The 21260-nt window shown below is 30.2% G+C and overlaps 1 protein-coding gene across 6 annotated transcripts in view; it reads left to right on the top strand.

Annotated features, from left to right (window-relative positions):
* LOC115879151 (G protein-activated inward rectifier potassium channel 3-like) overlaps window positions 1-21260 on the top strand; it is a 104576-nt gene that overhangs the window by 67338 nt on the left and 15978 nt on the right. For 5 of the 6 annotated variants that reach the window (XM_030895827.1, XM_030895828.1, XM_030895826.1 and 2 more), the window contains 3 exons: window positions 16433-16547; window positions 20017-20166; window positions 20368-20533. In XM_030895827.1, coding sequence (XP_030751687.1) covers window positions 16433-16547; window positions 20017-20166; window positions 20368-20533 — 431 coding nt within the window. Of the gene's footprint in view, window positions 1-12753; window positions 12888-16432; window positions 16548-20016; window positions 20167-20367; window positions 20534-21260 lie in introns of those variants that run through there. The other variant, XM_030895831.1, reaches the window with a different exon arrangement.

The raw sequence follows: 21260 nt of genomic DNA, 5'->3' as shown, positions 1-21260 counted from the left end.
TAAAATATTTGGTTAAAAAGTAAACTTTGCATTTCTATTAATACATAATAACGATTTCATTGGTTAGTACCTCGGTTAGTACGCAAATTAAACTATTACCATTAGATAAATTATTAGAAGAGTTCGTAATGTCAATGATGAATGTTGTGTTATAATTTGCTTCGTTTCTGGAATTTCTTTTAACTGTTAGTCCAAGAAAATAGGCCTTCAAATACGAAGTTTTGGTAAAAACTTGAATTTTTGATATAAGGTCTAAAAACCAATTATTATTTTTTTAATTCACACCCGAGGAGGGATGAAATAAATAAAGTAATGTTTTCGAAATTTCGGAGAAAGGGTAAGGATTAGAAAAAAAAAGTTCAAATAAGAGCTGTAAAGCGTCAGATTTCACACAAAAATAGTTTTTATACTTTTTTACTCAAATCAAAATTAACCGAGATAAGGTGACTAGAAGCTAGGAACAGCGTTTATTGGAACATTTTTAGTCCAAGTCCTTACCGTTTCTCTGAAATTTGGAAATAGGGTTTTACGAGATTCTCTAAATTCGAGATTTCTCGGGATCGAGACGAGACTGAGAATTTTTTTTCGAGACGAGATCGAGAAAATGACTTCGAGATTTTTCGAGATCGAGAAATTTTTTCGAGATTTCTCGATCTCGAAAAACTTTAGATGCTGCAATAACTCAACAGCTCATAAAAGGCTAGAAAAATGGAAATAAAAAACTATGTTGAGAAATGTTTTCTCGTACAATGCTAATTTACATTTCTTTATTTACAATTATTACAAATAATCAAAAGATAACTTCCCCAAAACTGTTCGATCAGTCGGTCTTTTCAGAATAAAGAAATGCCGTAAATATAATATATTCTTGTTCTTATGACAACATTTTTGTATAAATTTGGCTATTAACTTCTATTGAGTTAAACGAATTTAACTAATGTCGAAGAAAAAAGACTGTTTTCAATAAAAGACTGTTTCGAGTAAACAAAAATCAGTTTGCTGCACAACGAAATAAAAATTTTAAACTTTCGTAGGTAGCTAGGTAAATTTTAAACCCATATAATAAAAATAAAGGAATCATTTTGATTTTCGCTTTTTAAAACAATATTTTTATTTTTGGGATTTTGGGCCAAAGTCTGCGTTTTTAACATTGAAAATGTTTCTGTTATCCTATATAAGGGAGCCCAAATCGAATTAAAATGCTACATTTGCCACACCATGACGTCATATATACAAGGGTATAGGAAATCTCGGCGCAGCGGCGGCAGTCGGCCAGCGCGCGCAAAAACCATTACGTCGCTAATTGTTTATTGATATATCTTTATTAGTTAAAGAGCAAAAAATATGGGGTTTGCTTTGATACCTTGTCAAGACATAAGCGAAACTTTTAAATTGTTTCTTTTTTTCATTTAGGCCTTCGTTTTTCGTTAAATGAAAGTTATATTAAAAAAAATCTATTTTTAAACCAAATTTTCGCATGATTGAAATGATTATTCATGTTTAAAGTTTTTTTTGGTCATAAGCGCTAATGGAAATGTTTTTTTGTAAATAATTATAAAAAATTACTCCCTACGAAGACTTTATTGTGTACTGGATCAAAAAATAAGTATTTGTTTTCTCTATACGGTGGTATTAATATATCGATTTTTGATGATAGTGCCCTTTTACCCGGTCTAATTTTGTACTACTTTCGGAATAAGGGTCCCCATATCATGTACTGTACTTCCATCCCTGAAAAATTCAGCTTGTGACACCGAAGTGAGAGGTAACGTCAAAATAAGCTTTAATCTACCTACATCATAGGTAGGTGTAGGTACTCTAGGTATATTCTACCTAGACAGTAGCTGAACTAGCTGACAGTAGTAATTAATTTGTTATCCGATAAGTAGTTTGGTTTGGTTTGGTTTGATAATAAGACTAATTTCTTCTTATTGGTAATAAGACTAATTTCTTCTTATTCTTTTAAATATTACAGTGTTTCTTTTTCCTAAAATTTTCGCTTAAAATTAAAAAATCACAAATGGAGGAAAATATACGTTATTGAATAAAGTTTATACAAATCACTTTACCATAACAAAAAAGTAAAAACATGTCATGGCGGAAGATATTCAGGTGGCATTTCACACATTTATCTATTAAAATCGAGATTAAAATAATAAACTTGCGTAACATGTTATACACGAGATAGAAAGTTTCAGAATCGATTAATACGCAATACGCTACGCAGTCAACTTATTCCTATGCGCGTATGAGCGTCTTCAAGACTCTTCCTTCGGCCAGGGTCACGACGCCGCCGAAGAGGAATCGGCCTACGTTTGGCTGAACAGACTGGACACGGTGGAGTACGATATTGGCGAGTCTGAATATTTATAAAAATTTGCAAAGTAAAATATGTTGGAAAAATAATTAATCCATACATATATAAAAGCTCAAAGGGTTTTTTTGTTGCATCCATCCCGCCGAAACCGCTTTACCAATATTGATGATTCTTTTTTTAAATGAAAGGTATATATGTGTAGATTTGTTAAGAAGTATTTTTATAGTGCTTAATGGCTATTTCTTTGTGTAAAACGACTAAATACTAAAACATACCTGAAAACACCTACACGCAATACCTCCAGAAATAAATTATTTGTCATTGTCAGTGGTGTGTCAGTTAGATTATATATTACGTTTTTAGATATTTTACAGTGAATTCATGCCGCCAGCTTTACATACATAAATATTAGCACAAAGGTTCGTTTAAACGACATTAGTGAATTAGCTACACAAAGCGATTTTAGGAAATTCATCCTCTTAGAGGGTAAAATTATCTCGGAACAGTTTGTTGTATGAAAATTCCTTACTATTTCTAGAAGAATGAAATCCTACAAAAAGAATTAGAAGAAATTTTTGAAATTCATCAACCAAATGGGTAAAGTTAGTAAAAATTTATATAAAACTTGGTGACCTCTGGATTATACACATAAAAATGGGCACAAAGGTAAAGCGAATTTATGAAATTTGTACCCTTAGGGAGTAGAATAGGGAATGAAAGTTTGCTGTACGAAAATGCAATATTATAACATTATAAACCAGACAGTATAAAATTTTATACAAGGGTTTATGTCATAACGAAATATATCTTCCTCAATTATCCTTCAAAGAATAAAAAATAACCTATAAAGAGAGTATTAGTGCTCTTAATAAATAAAAAAAAGATGAAAAATAAAAAACATCTATGCTCACTAGCTCTCTATAAAGAAGTAAAAAATCATTTAAATCAATGCATTAACGATTCGAGGTGTAACGCGAACGTAGTCGCGAGAAAAGCTAGTAATTTATTAAATTATTTTATTTAACTCATTAATTTTCATTGAAAAGGAATTTTGTAATTCGCCACTATATTAGTTAAAAACTAAGAAACTCATATCAAATTTAAGTTTTGCGATTTTGACTTATACTTTTTACAAAATCTGAACACATTTTAAAAGAAAAAAAGTTTTTGATAATATTTGTGTAGATTGACTACAAGTTGTATAACATAAATTTCTACGACCGGTCTACCTAGTGGTCTGCAGCATCGCCTTGTGGTGCAAACGTTGGCCTGTTAATCGTGTGACGTGACGCACAACAGCCAAGAAAAACAAAAGCGTGGCTAAGAATTTAGTAATTTAAAAAAAAGTCTTTTAGATACAGTAGTAGGTATTAAAAAGTTTTGTGTTTAAATGGGGTTTGCCTTTAACAGTTAAAAAATTATATCGTAAAGTGTAACTTTCCGTAAGAATTTTTTTTTGCTTGCTTGTTTTACGGATAGGTGCGATCGCATAATTATTATTGATAATGTTTTATTTAATTTTAACATTACTACTTTTCCAGTGAATCTTTAAATCTGTTGTTTTTTGTTAAGTTCGTTATTTAAACATATGTATGTAATACACTCATATTAACACTAATCATATTTTTACGTTTTTATTCATCATTTTCAATGCCCCCCCGGTTGCATCTTTGTAAAGGACTGTGAATTTTTTTGTTACAAATGGCTTTTTTTTGTTACCATACCTATAATAGCTCTGTATTCGATAACATAATTTTTTAAGAATAAATTTACCCTATCTTTTGGTGCAGACTTTACAACATGATATTTTTAGCCGATCATACCAATAGGTATGGTAGGCTATTAAGATCGGCAAAAAAAAGTTTTTTTAATTTCACTCAAAATGAGTTATTTGGGTAATAAATGACCTAAATACAAAATATTTTCATGGTGTCTGTCTGTCTGTCCGTCTGTCCGTTTGTAACACGATAACTCAAAATCCGCTAAACCGATTTTAACCAAATTTGGCACAAAAATACTGTGGCACCCGAGAATCTGGCCATTAGTTTTTGGTGGGGGTGGGGGGTTGGTAAGGGGGTATGGGAGGGGATTAAAAATTTAAAACTCCAAAATTACAGTAGCTAGCAAAACGCGGTTTTCAATTTAACATTAGGAATAATATTTGCAACAAAATTTGTAATACCATCAAAATCAGTCAAAGTAGCAGTTTTTGAGATAAAAAAAATTGAAAAAATTAATTTACTTTGAAACTAAAAGAACTGCCTACCAACTTTTTATTAACATATTTTAGTATGGACGGCTATACGTGCCTCCCGGCGCCAATTTTTTAATGATAATAAATTAGTTATTTACTTTCGAGATCGAGAAAAACATCGTTCGATGATCGAGACGAGACGAGAAATTGACTTCGGGACGAGATTTCTCGTCTCGATGAAACCCTATTTAGAAATATTCACTTTATTTATATTTTTCACCCGTTTTAACCACAATTTCCCACCTTTTAACCACAATTAATTTTTTAATTTTTTTTTTCACCCCAATTTAAATATATGAATTTTTCAGCAACTTATAATTTTAGCTTCTAGCCACCCTTATTTGAACTTTTTTTCTATTTCTTACCGTTTCTCCGAAATTAAGAAAAAATAAATTTATTTATTGATTTCACCCATTCCCGGGGGTGAATTTAAAAATCTTTCACAATTCGTTTTTAGATGTTTCAAAGTAACTTTCGTAGACGTTTCAAAGTAAATTCAAGTTTTTACCAAAACTTTGTCGTATTTTAAGACCTATTTTCTTGGACTATGAATATATTTTAGACTTAAAATAAAAATATTAATGGAGATTAATATAGCTGACCTATAAATTCCTATATTATACTGTATGATCGAAAAAAAAACGACGTCAGGGATGGTTATGAAATGAAGATCGCTATCATTTTAATGTAAAATTATATAGAGAATGTCATCCATCTTCATTTCCAAGCCAACTGGACGCCTTTGTTTTCGATCATACGGTATTTAAAACGTGTAAAAATATAAGATAGGTTAAGGTGAATAATTTGTTCGTTTTGTTTGAAGAAATGCTATAATTTTCTTGTGGTTTATACTTTGTGGACAAATTTTCTAATAGGTTATAAACTACTTTGATAAACCAACAAATATTTTAGCAAGTTTAGTAGAAAATATAATTTTTCATTAAAATATCTAAACCGAGATCAAAACGTTGGATAGTTTGTATAGGTCATCCTCACCATCATCATTATCAGTTTATTCAATATTCTTTTACGGTCTTTCTTGGTTATTCTCAGTATACTTTGTTTCATAGAGCGTTGTGCGACCTGTAGTTTCCTTATAACGTCCGTTTTAAGTGTCCAGGTTTTGTATGTATAGGTCATGACTGGTAATACACAGTGGTCAAATGTTTTGTTCTTTAGATAAGGTGGTATTCTAGATTTGAATATGATTGAGTTTCTTCCATAAGTACTCTTAGTACTCATGCTAACTTAATTCTTCTGTTGATTTCTGGTAGTAGAGATCCCGAGCTGTGTATTAGTTGTCTCAAATGTGTAGATTCTTCTACTATTTCCAGTGTTGTGGTATTTATTAGAATGCCTTTTCTGTATACTAGTTCGTTGTACATTACTTTAGCTTTTGCTAAATTTATTTTGAGACCTACTTTATTGCTGGCTTTATTTAGTGGGTTAATTTGTGCTTGTAGTTCTTAAGGACTATTGGCAATTAGGACTATGCCATCAGCGAAACTTAGATGGTTAAGATATTCTCCATCTATTTTTAATCCATTGTTGGTCCAGTCCAGTTGGCAGAAAATTTCTTCTAGTGCTGTTAACATCAAAGCTTTGGGGATATCGCGTTTCCCCGTCATACTCCTTTGCTAGTTGAAAACTCTGTGGTTGTTTTATATATCATAGGTACTCCCCAATAACTCTATAAATCAGCAAAATAGAGACTTTAATTGCAACAAATAGATTTATTTAAAAAAATATCGTATACTATTAACTGTAATTATTGTCCTGTATATGACGTATTAACACATGAAAACATCACAAGGATATTTCAGATAGAGAACAAATATTATGGTATCAAAATATTTTCTTTAATAAAAAATAATAATTTACATGGCGTCATAACTATGTAGTCTAAGGAGGTTTTTCTGTATCTGTAAAGGCGCCATTCATTAACGAAATTCATTCATAAACATCATTTGTAATTATGTGTTTTTTGACATCCTTTAATCGATCATGTTTTCGATTATATTTATCCAGTCATGATTCATTGTCAATAATTACCAATAAAACTACAGAATTATCAATGTCCTTAAATAATAATCTGTGGTTTTTATTATATATTTGAACTTAAGATTTATAACGTAATGCAATTTAGTCGTAATGGTGATTTCAGACCTACATTCAATATTTATTTGTCAACCAAGTTGGACTCATCAAACGTCATCAATAAGCAGTTTAGATTACTTCCTCGTCCATTCCTTGTTGGTATCTTTTTTATCTGTTACTATGTCCTCGACATTATATTTAATGTTGTGCAATTGAATAAATGACAGAAAAAAATTGATCTGAAAAAATAATTAAAAGGTATACATAATGTTCCATATAAGAATTCACACTACAGGAATCTCGCAAACCAGAAGAGATACAAATATGACTAAAGTGATTAATACAGTAATCTTAAAACTGCCTTACAAAAAAAAACTTAAAAAAATTCAAAGGGAGGAAAACAATACACATACAATGCAGTATGTGCTGTAATATGGGAATAGAAATAGACGGAGAGAAACTATTTACACTAAATTTCGCTGATGACCAGGTTATTATCGCTGAGGATGAAGATGATGTGTACTATATGCTTAGAAAACTAGACGAAGAGTATGACAAATAAGGCCTAACCATAAACACTGATAAAACTGAATATATTTTAGCTGGAAATGTACAAAGAAATCTTCGTTTACAAAAAAGTGTAGTTAAGGGTGTAAATTCATACAAATATTTTGGCTCAGTGATCACTAGTGATGGCTCATGTACCCATGAGATTAAATCCAGAATAAATCAAGGGAGAATTGTAATTAAACAACTAAATTAAATTCTGTGGAGCAATCAAATAAAAAATGCTACCAAAATAAAAGTATATAAAACTATAGTAGAAAGTATTGTGACATACGGGGCAGAGGTTTAAGAGACTACAGAATACATGAAAAGGAGACTGCTTGCAATGGAAATGGGATATTGGAGAAGGTGCTATAAACTAACCCTACTAGATAAAGTGAGAAACGACAACATCAGGGACCGAATGAACATAGCAACTAGTATTATAGATACCTTAGAAGCAGAAAAAAATAAGACGGTATGGACGTGGTTGCAAAATGGAAAATACGAGATGGTCTAAACGAATTCTGAATTGGAACCCGTCAGAACACCGAAGAAGAGGAAGGCCAAGGACAAGTTGGCGAGATGGTGTAGAATCTGCAATTCGAGACAGATGTCTAAATGCAAAAGACTGGCGGGATAGAGGGCGATGGAGACTAGGATGCGAGAAATGACAAAATGTTGTAATCTAAATCGCAAATATACGTTATATTAAACAATACACAAAAACTACAGAGAAATATTTTTACGTTAATCATTACTCGTTAAAACTAAAACGATTTTTTACCTCAAATTTAAATCTTGAAAAAGGTGAATCAAGTATATTATAATCAAGTATGAGTATTGAGTTAACGATGAAGGCCTTTTAGAAGAAAAAAATACATTTAAATTTTGAACTGGAACGCGTTACTGTAAAAGTTACTACCTACTCTATCTCTATTATATATTTTTGATCTTTTTATTAGCAAATTTTTCAAATATGGAGGCAGTTTGCAAGTTTATACGTTGTATAGTATTATAGTATATATAATTTCGTTTATATTCATTTCTGACCATATTTGTATTGTCATGCCTTGTTCTGTTCTAGTTAATAGTATCAGATTTTTGTATTATATTATAGATCTGTAATTGTCTTCTGATCTACTACACTATAGTTTATTTTCTTATAACAGATAGGAGTTCTCTGTACAATATAAAGATTATATTGTACACATTGTATACTTGTGTGCAAAATATAAACATATAAAAACTGATTGTACTTTTATGCACTAAAATATTATTAATGTAAAACCTCTGACGAGGGGCACGGGACTCAAAAAACGCACAATTTTTTATGATGTTTATTTCAAAATTTAATTTGATTTAAAAATGGGGCTACATGTTTCAGGATCCATTTAATTCCCATCTTCACGCCCAGAAAGACACAAGTCACATCAGGAAGCAATACCACTCGGAAGAAATAAAAAAAATTGGCTTGTTAAAATTCATTAAACAATTGTAAAAATCCGATTTCTCAAAAGAAAAAACTCTTCGTTGTTGTTCTAATCAATAAAGGCTTATGGGCCTGAAGATGAGAATTAAATGAATGCCGAAACATGTCGCCCCATTTTTAAATCAAATTAATTTTTTTGAAATAAACATCATAAAAGATTGTGAGTTTTTTGAGTCCCCTGCCCCTCGTCAGAGGTTTTGCATTGATATGTACTCAACACTGGGTTGGAGAACGTTTAGTTAAAATATTATTTATAATCATGCATTTAATAAATAAGTTACGATAAATAGATCATAATATTGTTATTTGATATTATGAAATAATGACGAAAATTAGGTTATTTTTTTTAGTTTTTGCTAATAATAGTATTTCAGTAAACAAGTGTAGGTATTTATTTGTTTCAAACTATTAATATCTAATTTATTTTGATTATTTTTTCACGTGGAATGTAAATACTTGAATGAAAATATAAGATTCAATATCCCTAATAATTTATTACTTTAATACACGAAAGTGAATCTACATAGTGTAAATATAATCCAGTTAAAGAGATTAAAATTCCCAAGTATTCCACTGTGGAAGATATTCAAAGTTGGAGATATTTAAGTAAAATGTATAAAGCATTTTAATATTGGAGCCTAGCTATAAATAGGCAACTATAAATGTTATCCATATATTCTATAAAGTACTTACTTTCTGTATCCGAGTCACTATTTGAAATTTTAAAGCTTCCAAAATGGGCTACAGAACTAATATTATTGTTTGTATAAGATCTTCTCCTGTACAAGCTTCATGCATTTCTTATATCAAATTAAATGTTGATGATCTTGCTCCTCCTTCGCAGTCTTATTAGTAAAGGGATGTGTTATACACCTAAAAATCTAATTTGGAAAATATGAAGATGCTACCTCCTGATTCTTCTTTTCTTCTAACACTTGTAAATTCGATTGTAGATTGTATGGGAGAAGGGAAGTTAATCCGCTACCTTATTGATTTATTGCGTCTCCATTTTTTGAGTTATATTCATTACACAGTCTCAGGGCTTTGACAAAAGCCAGTATCTGAGACGGTTTTATAGAGGTTAGTTCTCCGACTCCGATATCAATCGTACCAAAGTTCATGGTTGTCATCTCGGCGTACTCAGTGATGAGCTGTTCTGGTGTTTTACCATTTTCTTCACGGAATCTGCATTTGCCGTTGTTTCTGAACTTCATTCTACTGAGGTGTTTGTTGAGGAGACAATCCGAAGATTATTCCTACTAAATCAAGGAAAATTTTTGATTTTTCTCGGTTTTAAGTCCTGAGCATAAAGTAACTAAAATAAAAGAGTGTTTGAAAGGTTGTCTAACTTGGCCATAATGTTGCATAGTTCAGTTAGGGCTCCAAAGCGTCGCCACCTGCTACCTGTCACGTGTCATTACAAGAATGACAAGTGACATGACAGCAAATTGTTTGTATTTTGCAATTGTTTACTATTTTGTTTTGAATTTTGGAATTTTGTTATTATTTTGTGTAGCATAAACTTTGTTCGTGTTGTGTTTGTGCGTACAGAAATTATGGACGAAGTTTTATTTCCCGAGGAACCAGAGACCTTATATTTCTCTATGATTTGAACTTTATATTTTGTGCTGTATTTTGCCGTCATCATGTAATATTTTGTTCAGCCGATGATGTGATTTGAACACGATCCAGGAAAGGGTATCATGCAAAGCAAGTTCGATATGTAAAGACATTGCCCATCTCTGAACTCTGTGAACGTAAAACGAACTGACTATAAATTTGCGCCTTCATTTAATAGTGTTGAACATTTGCTACCTCAACTGAACTTCAACTGCTGACTGCTGAGTTTATAAATCCAACTTAAAGGTGAATTAATTTTTGATGATGTCTTATTTAAATCTTTATCTGTTATAATAGCATAGATTGCAAACCCTGCGATCTTATATGCTTTGTTAGTGGCGTTGTTAAATACGTTTTATAATACTATAGGTAAATCGAAGGGTAAACCGCTGGTGTATTTTGGTGGTGTACAAGATGTTGGCATTTTCGTGGCGTTATTGGTATTAGTACTAAATTATTTGGCATTACTTTGGCATTAATGTACAGAAATTCATCAGGAGTTTACCCCTCGAAGTTAATTCAGCATATTATTATATGTTTTATATTATCAAATTTAATTTAGCATTTAACTGTAAGCATTTGAAAAGTGTACAATAGTTTATACTTTTCAAATATTCCGTTTTTAAAAATAAACTTTCATTATATTTTTGCAGTTTTAATTTCGTAATATTTTTAAAAATACATAAAATTTTATATTCACATTTAAACAGCCCGCCTTTTTTGTGGTAGGCAATGCAGATACCTATTTTACCGATAAGGTCTGTCATATTTCGATTAGTTCAGTTAGGGCTCAAGGGTGCGCTACAATCGATCCTCGTTAAACGTGTTGCCTACTTTTGACTATGGAAATGACAACTCTTTTATTTTATATTTCTCTATGGTCCTGAGAATGTTTTTCGAGTGTCTGAATCCGTTGGAGGGCCATTTCAGATGAAGTCTTCTAGGTTCTGAAGCTCCGCTTCAAGTTGGTTTCCACTTGGTTAGCAGAACGGTTTTGGTCCAGATAGTGAACTGTTCACTCCTTCTCTAACTAGATCTTTTTAACTAGATAGTTTTATATAAATTTTTATTTTAACTATTCTTAGATTCATCTTCATGATACTATCCACTAAAACATTGAACGCGCTTTGTTGGATATCTATTGCCTGTTTCATTCACAGTCTGTTTTTTATTATATAATAATTTATTATTTCTCTATCTATTATTATTTATATCTCCACATTTCTCTTCTTTCATTTCGTTTTAAATAATGATATTATTTTCTAACGATAAAAAAGAATAAATTACATATAAATAATATTATCCATACCGTCTGGTGATGAATAAAATAGTCGTGATAATTATAATACTTTGTATCATTATCATCATCATCATAACTTTCACCTTATTCTTATTCAACCGTTTTCAATTATGGTGTATCCTCCCCCACATATTTAGATGCTCTCTTTGTAGTTGGGCCCATTGTTGTCTATTGTTGGCTACGCGGTCCAAAGTAATCCCTAATTTCCTAATGTCATGGTCCTATCTCAAGTTCGGTCTTCTAAGTCTCTTAATTTCTTGTGGTTACCATGCTGTAATTTTTGTGGTCCATCTGTCGCCCGTCCTTCTTGCTAGGTGCCTGCCCATTGCTTCTTGAGGGATTTGACTCTAAGACATCTATTATTTGGATCTTTTGTTGTATCGACTCTATTCTTTTACTTGGTTATTCCCAGCATATTTCGTTCCATTGAGCGTTGTGCGACCTGCATGATGATGCTTTCCTTATGATGTCCATTTTAAGTATCCAGGTTTCGCATGCATAGGTCATGACTGGTATTACACATTGGTCGAATGTTTCCTTCTTTAGATAAAGTGGCATTCTAGATTTAAATATGATTGACTTTCTTCCATAAGTACTCCATGCTAATTTAATTCTTCTGTTGATTTCTGGTAGTAGAGATCCCGAGCTATGTATTAGTCCCAACATATTTACATAACTAAAAAATAGTAAATTACACATAATTAATATTACTCATTCTGGTTTGTGATGAATAAAATAGTCATGATAATTATAATTTGTATCATAAATATTTTTATTAATATGCGGTTTTCTCAATATGCGATCTTCTCAATCTAGATGAATCTAGTTGCAACTCGAATAAAAAATAAAACCCATATAATCCACAAATCCTTCTTCAATTCATTCAACGTTTAACTCTTAGCTTTTTAATACCGTTTTGAAAATTGCTCAAACAAAAACAAGTACGAATAAACCCTATTCAAATATTCCGAAAAAAAGTATCTCAAAAAGATTTGCAGCATTTCCTGCGCGTATCGCTGCTCTTGGCTTTCCGAAAAATATACACGCTTCTTATCTATTGATTAGCCGCAACTATATATCTACAATATTTTGATGTCAAGTCGTCAGTTCTTTTGAATGCTTTTAAATATTGTGTACTATATAATTTATTTATTAAGATGTATGTGGTATATCCAGAACGAAAGCTTGTGTGTAACTGTGATTTGAAAACAAAATCTTACAGAGATGATGAACCAAATCAAAGATTTATATTGGACGAAAGGTAATTTTTGTTATACAATCCATACAAATGTTTTATATAAAATATTAGGTATACAGCATTAAGAAAAAAAATACTAAGACTAATAAAGTTCCATACTCACTATGCACTGATACGGTTGTCGGTTTTTTTTTGTCACTTTAGGCGTTAGACTTTACTAGATACATTTATTTGTACAAGTTTTATTTGAGTCATATAGTGAATGATTCTTTTTATATCGATAACCTTTTGAACCTCATAGACTGGTACATATTGGCTTCGTTTAATTTATTTTTTTTATTATTTTATTAATTATAGACACTCTAAGAAAAACTAAAATGTTTTGAAGTTGAAGTGAATTAGATTATTAATAACTTGCTGGCCAATTTTGAATAATGTTAAAATTGCCGTAATACTGAGAAAATTATTGTTATTGATGTAATACATATCATTTATTAATAATAGTCGATACATGTAAACAAAGTATGGAGACAATTTGTGTAATACTTTAGGCACCAGAAAGAATTCAAGCTGACGCCAAAAAATATCTCTTTCTCTCTGTCTTTATTCTTACAAGAGGAATGTAGTTGTCAAGTGATGTGTAGTTTGTTACCATAGTTCCCTTTCTTATGAATTTTCTTCATGTAGCAGCATGTGCAGTGGTTTGCGGGTGAGCATTGATAGTTTATCCATGAGGGCCAGCGACCTCTTGGTCTTTTTCCTAGAACCTCGCCCTGTATGGTGACTGTTTCCGTACAATTAGTATCCCTCCTCATAACTTGATCAAAATACTTAAGTATACCTGATTGTATAGAATAATATAAGATGATTAAAAATATATACCGGGTGCGTCTCAAAGTGGCTCACCTCTATAACTGAGATTTGGTATGTTAGTGTATATGACATAAATGATTGATGTATTCAATTGTTTTCGGTCACTTCCTGTTTCACCGGAAATGACTACAACTTTTGATTTTTAAATAGCATCCTCGGTATTTTTTTACTTTATTTGATAGAAAATGACACTCTCTGAATAGAATGACATATTAAATGTCAACTTTGGACATTCTCGTTTAAAAAAATCGTATTTTAAATTTCAATCTAGAGTGCCATGGCTATGTTAAAAATGCTAATTTTTAATCAGGAAAAATAGATTTGATCATTTAATATTTTTCGTTTCTTGTCCTGGCCAGTTAAAAGATGCCCAAATCGTATTTTTAATCATATCTCAATTTTCTAACATGGAAGGAATCTCATTAGCATATTTTGAAAAAGCATTTTTTTACGAATAATTTGGTACCACACACTTGGTATTTCAAGTCAAATTGTCGTTACCCCAAGTATCAAATTATATTTTATAAAGGCTGTATAAACAGCTATGTGATAATTTTTATAGGATACCTCAATTCATATAACGTGCTATATGACGGTAATATGATAGCTTTACAACCAAAAAAGGCCCATTTTTATACAACCGTTTAGTAGTATAGAAATTCTATAAAAAGGGTATACAACTCTTATGCAACTATTTTACACAGCGTCATATGACTATTAGAAAACTAGTTTTATTGTGTATTACGTGGTCACATCTAAGAAACAGAACAATAAAAACATTTGATTATTTAGCGAGGTACAAGAGTATTTTATTTTTTACCGAAGAATATTAGGAGCAAATTATATTTTAAGCGTGTCGTAAAATGAATCTAGAGGATGTGGATTGCTAAAAAGGAGACTTTACTCGACAATGCATGCCGGTAGAGCTAGAAGGTACAACAAATATGTAATATAAAAAATCATTAATAGGGTTTGAAAAGTAGGGACAATTTTTGTTGCGCCGAAAATTTTACTGGTAGATTATAGGTATGTATTTGGCAAAAAAATAAAGCGCTTTAATTTCGATTAAGGTTTGCATATAAATTTAAATAATAAAATAAAATAAAATTTTCAAAAATTCTTGTTTTTAATTTAACACTTTATTACTGTATGTGGGAATCTTATCACAAAATAGTTCTCGAAAATAACATTTTACAATTAATTTTGATGTTTTTAATTTTGTTTCATATAATGGCGGCCATAGGCCATACAAAAATTCTGCCTTAAATATGGCGAATTATAATGCAACCATTTTATTATAAATGAATCCCTTAAATAAGTCTTTGTTGTAAAATAAAACGGTATAGGATAAATATCTATCATTACGCAGAATTTCCATGCACTATAGAACTATTTTGGACATATTGAGATTTGTGACAAATAGATGTTGCCAAATCTCATGATCAGATTTTCATGGATTCATGCACGCAATGCATTTCATGCGTGCCCGACGAGTGAACGGCAACCTCGCCCTTGGGCAACCGGACTTGGAAAAACAACAATAAAACAATACAAACATTACTACAGTAAAACTTTTACATCAACGTGCCAACAATGCTTTGAAGAAGCCAGACAACCTGAGAGATTTTGGCTTTTGAGAACCCAGGGAATTCTCGGGATTATTTGCCGTAATTTCGAGGAGTTTTTTCTTACATGCTCTTTATAACTACCACTGCGTTTGTTAACTTTTTTTCAACTTTGTCCAGAATTCATAATAGCTGTGATTGATTATACTCGTACGTAGATATTACTTTTGCAACAACAACAATAACAAAATAAATAACTAGCAAACTACAAACAATAACAAAATAAATACTAACTTTCGGTATACCATTAATTTAAAATGAGATTATATTATACATTACCAGTTTTATAATGCAGATATGACAGCGAATTTATTTTGTTAATCACAATTTTATCATATAAGGCTATATAACTGGTGTTGTATACAGCACCGTAGTTTAACGCAATAAAACATCATACAACGTAATACAACTTTAATAAGACAAGTTAAAGTAACTAATATATGATATTGTGAGTACTAGTTATATGAATATTATAGAACTGGTAGGTATAAGTGTCTAATAAAATAATATGTTTGTTATCATATAGCATTGTCTTATTAAGTGTTATATCATACTAAAAGAAATGATTGTTTAATGCGTTATAGGATACGTTGTAAAAACCACTAGAAAATAGTTTAATATGACAACTTTTATTAAAAAACAGAATGGTCCAAAAAAACCAAACGCTTAATAAAATTAAGCAGTCCTTAAGACAACGCTATTCGACTGTTATAAAATAATTCAATCCTTTTAGAATTTCCTTTTTCCTGCTTACATTTATGGCACTCTAAATTAAAATTTAAAATGCTATTTTTTTTAATTCAAAATGTCAAAAGTTTATATTTGCTATATATTATTCATTTTATTAAGTGAAAAAATACCAAGGGTGTGGATTAAAAATCAAAAGTTGTTGTCATTTCCGGTAAAACAGTAAGTGACCGAAAAAATTGAATACTTCAATCAATCCTAATTTATGTCATATACTAACAAACCAAATTTCGTTTTATTATATAAAAAAATAAAATAAAGTTATAGGGGTGAGCCACTTTTGAGACGCACCCAGTATAGGATGACAACAAAAAATATAGAATTATATAATATGATATATTGATTTTGAAATATTTGTTTCAGATACAGGCAAAGTAGATTTAATGCAAGAAGAATCAGAAAACGAGTGGTCTTCAAACATGGAGATTGTAACGTAGTTCAAGGGAATGTAGCAAAAAGAAGACGGAGATATCTGCAAGTATGTATTAGTTAATATGTTCTTTATTAATAAAAAAAATACGAAAAATATGTTAGAAAACTGTCAAAAAATCCTAGCTGGATAATCAATGACGATCAATCAACTAAAATGAATAAATAAATTTTCGCGACAGCCAATCATAATATTTTCGTATTTTAAAACTTAACGTTAATTTAATTTCTACGTTAAGGAGGTATTTATAGTGGTGAGGAACGTGTTAAACCAAATTTACACAACTAAAATGTTATTTTAATTATAGTAAAATATCTGGGTAAAAGCCAAAATTGTTAATGAGCCAGTTAAGTTATTCACACGCACTTTTTTCACCAACATAAAGCAAATTTTATTAATGGAAAATATTAAATGTAACTTATAATTTTATATTGTAGTATATTTTAATGACTGTATTTAGTTCTTGCTGATTATGTTGAACATAATGTTCAACATAATCTTATAGCTAGATAAAGTTACTATTTTGTGGATTACGCGTTTAAAACTACAACTCTTTGTAAAAGGCGCAAAATCGGCTTTTCAAAAAGGAAACAATATTATACAAGGGTGGTCCGAACTATATTCCGGAAACTTCGGCAGCATATTCTGCCGATAAAAATAAGTAAAAAAGTTCGTATAATTGCATGTCCTAAAATGCTTAGTTTCGGAGATGCAGGGTGTAGAAGTTTCATTTTTATTTCGATTTTTTCCAAATAATTTCTGAAGTAACGTATATATTTGGATGAAAATTAGTATCTGGATTTTTTGACATGAGAAAATTGATGTTGATGTCAATATGACTCCTATTTGTAGGGGGCGTAAATTTCTTAATAATATAGCAACATATAGGTAGTAGATTAAAGTTACAAGAAAAAAAAATCATTTTTTCGGAAATTTTTAAAGTAAAATAACTGAGTTATATTTTGGACTTATTTGAAAAAACGGTAAAGAGAAAAAGTGTGTCTTTTATAGAGATCTACCAGCTCTGAAAATATTTGCACTTATTCAAGATTCACCCTGCATATTGTAAAAGTAGTGTGTTTTATTTAAACTACTTTTACTTTAATTGTTTAATCGTTTAATGCTTTAGAAATTTATTCTTAATTCTTCTTCGACTTCTTTTCTTAGAAAACTAATCATTCTATTCAGAGTGTTATTTTCTATCGAAAAAAGTACAAATATACCGGGGGAGCCATTTAAAAATAAAAAGTTGTAGCCATTTTCGGTGAAGTGACCAAAAACAATTTAATATACGTCAATCAATCCTATTTTATGTCACATACTAACATACGAAATTACGTATTAATATTAAAAAAACCGCAAAAATTAAAAAAGTTATAGAGGTGTTCCACTTTTGAGACGCACCCGGTATAATTATAAAAAAAATTGCAATAAAATCTTGATAAAGTTATTGAGTTGCTTCTTATAAATTAAGAAAAAAAAATAAAAAAATAAACCAGATTGTTACATAATCTCATAATGTGTCATACCTAATATCCTTCTGTACAGGGTGAGTCAACGATAGAGTAAAGTCCATTTTCTCATTTGTTTCGAGGTTTACAAAAAAAAAAATTACATATAAAGGTTGTAGAGAAGGCCAAGATACATATTTTAAAATTATTATAGAGTATACAAGGTGCTTCAAAAAAGTGTGGCGGATATAACATATGTTTTTTTTAATGCAAACCCTATTTTTTATTTTATTTTTAGATTCTGCCTAAAATTCCATAACTTTTTTATATATAATGTTATATACCTAAAATTAATAGTTTTTGTAATATTTTAATGTTTAAACAAATGTTAAATTGCAGTGTGGTAAAAAATTGTCAGTGGTGCCATTGTTTCTGAAGTTGGAGTACCAAAATTTAATAGGAGAGTTTTCTAGAGATGAACAAGAAGATATATATAAAGATATTTTAGTTTAATGATACAGGGTGTTCAAAATGTCTTTATGAATTTCAACTACTTAAAATTAAAAAATCTCAATTTTTTTAAACGGGACACCCTATATATTATCATTTTTTCTGATAGATTTTATAAAACTCTTCTACTTTTATTAAGTATGTCATAGACTTATTTTTAATAGTTTGCGATTTATTCCAATTTTTTCTATTTTTACCCATATTTTTAATACAATTACCCTATAAAATCATAGTTGCCGTGACAAAACAAACTATTTATTACTTATCTTTAACAAGTAGCTTAATAATTAGTTACAATTGCTGGTATTAGTTGAAATTAATTAACTTTACTCAAATAAACTAAAATCGCAGTCGTGAATTTCTTGGTGTATTTCTATATTATGAAAGATGACACTTGGATTTTCCGTCAGGGCGAATAGCCCCAGATTAGGGTAATACTAGATTACTTAATTGTTGAAGACTACTGATATAGGAATTTTCTTCGACATACAGTAAAGTTTTTTTTCTCGTAGTAATTCTGGTTTATAATTCATTTGGTAAAGCCAATATTACTACTGCCGCGAAACCGGCCGATTACACACTGAAGATGTTTTCTAGATAATCTACATCTATTCTTATACTACTTAGCAAAGTACTATATAATATATAGTACTGAACCAAAAAATATATATTTTTGGCTTGTTCGTGTATATATGTATTCAGTCACATTGACTAATTAATGTCAGGAAAATTTGTAACTATTATCTCTACAATTTATACTTATTACAACAAATTAAACTAAAATTCAAATTTTGTTCTTAACTTGCTTAACATACAAGAAATTTTGATAATTATTCCTCTTTGTCATGGCAACTATGATTTTATAGGGTAATTGTATTAAAAATATGGGTCAAAATAGAAAAAAATGGAATAAATCGCAAACTATTAAAAATAGGCATATGACATACTTAATAAAAGTTGAAGAGTTTTGTAAAATCTATCAGAAAAAGTGATAATATATAGAGTGTACCTTTTAAAAAATTTACTCTATGCTAATTTTAAAATGGGTATCTTAACCGTTCCTAAAACTTTTATATTTAATATTTTTATATAAACCTCGAGACAAATGAGATAATGGACATTACTCTATCGTTGATTCACCCTGTACAATTTAATTCCATTAAACTAATCATGTACACAGAGTAAAATCGTAAAGTTTTAAACAAATATTATAAAAATACTAATGGGATTTTGAACGGAATTCCCCAAGTCATAGAAGGCTTGAGAAGTGAGCTATTTACTTATCATTATTTCCCATACGTTTAAAAATAAATTATACAAATAATATAATTGAAATTTTATTAAATAACATCAATACCTCCATTTGAAAACTTCTATAAGAAGAAAGAATTCCAAGAATTTCAATCCACTAAGAATTTATTTATTTTAATTTTTTCATAGAACTTAATATTCATTAGGGTAAAACATTAATCTACTTAAAAATATCTTAACTCTTATCCCAAGTTCATAAATCAGCATGACAGACTTAGTATATGGAACATCTTTTCTTATTTTAGGATATTTTCACAACTCTAGTCGATGCCCAGTGGAGATGGACCCTTTTAGTATTCGCCATGAATTTTCTCCTTTCCTGGCTGCTTTTTGCCCTAATCTGGTGGCTTATAGTATTCACACATGGTGATTTAAACATTGAAGAACAAAATTTTGTAAGTACCGTACAATATTAAAACGTTTTATGATTAAGTACACTTTGACTATGGCTTGACATTTCTAATGAACTTTACTATGAGAAATATGCCATGATACAAAGCACGAATGATCATAAAACGTTTTGATTATGTTGTACTTAAAACTAATATTGAAAAATCAAATTACATTCTTACATTTCTGGTTTCTGGATTTTGCAGAATAATACAGAACCGCCAGCTCCACCCTGTATAGTAGGTGTGCACGGCTTTACTTCAGCATTTTTGTTCAGTTTAGAAACTCAGCATACGATAGGTTTCGGGACTCGATCAGCTACGGAGGAGTGTCCAGAAGCTATATTCGTAATGTGCGTACAGGCTATAGCAGGTAAAATAGAATAAATTTGAAAAAGACATCGTCTAATTGAAAAATATATTTTGACAATTAGAACTCTAAATTTCTTGTAAGATAATAATGCGGATTATTAATATTATTTTTATAGAGATTTCTTAACTATTTCGAAATTGTAAGCCCGCCTGTACTTTATGATATAGAGGTTGAATTTTCCAATTTTCCGACGATATGGGAGTACTACGTTTTTTTGAAATCAAAATATGTTCATTGGACATAATTTACCTCTATCCAAAAGTACTTCGTTTGTCCGCCAGAGGTCATTAAACTTTAAAAAAATAAACACATGATATTTTGAGTTTAAGTACCTATATTCCGATTTGAATGAGATTCGGGGTGTCTATGTTTTGCTAAGCGCTTTAACATTTGACTTTCGTAAAAACAGAAAAAGTACGGAAGGGGTCAAAACTACCCCCAACCTTACATAGATTTTAGTAGAAATGGTTTCCAAATCCACCTCCTGACTGATTTTTTTTCGTAAAATGGTCCATCTAGTATTTATTACATTTTTTGAAAAACAATTCAAGTTTTTTTCCAAAACAGACCTATAGAAAATATAGGTAGTTCCAATATTCCGTGAACATACAACAACTACGTATGTTTTTAATCAAAATATGTTCTTCTTCTTCTTCGGGTTCCATCTCCTAATGGAGGTTGGAAATCAACATGGCAATTCTAACTTTGTTAACGGCTGCTCTGAATA

The sequence above is a fragment of the Sitophilus oryzae genome, unplaced genomic scaffold, assembly GCF_002938485.1.
Source record: "Sitophilus oryzae breed Bouriz unplaced genomic scaffold, Soryzae_2.0 scaffold_1576_pilon_pilon, whole genome shotgun sequence".
Lineage (NCBI taxonomy): Eukaryota > Metazoa > Arthropoda > Insecta > Coleoptera > Curculionidae > Sitophilus > Sitophilus oryzae.
Note: the sequence above shows the minus strand (reverse complement) of the source record. Positions and strands in the feature narration are given on the sequence as shown.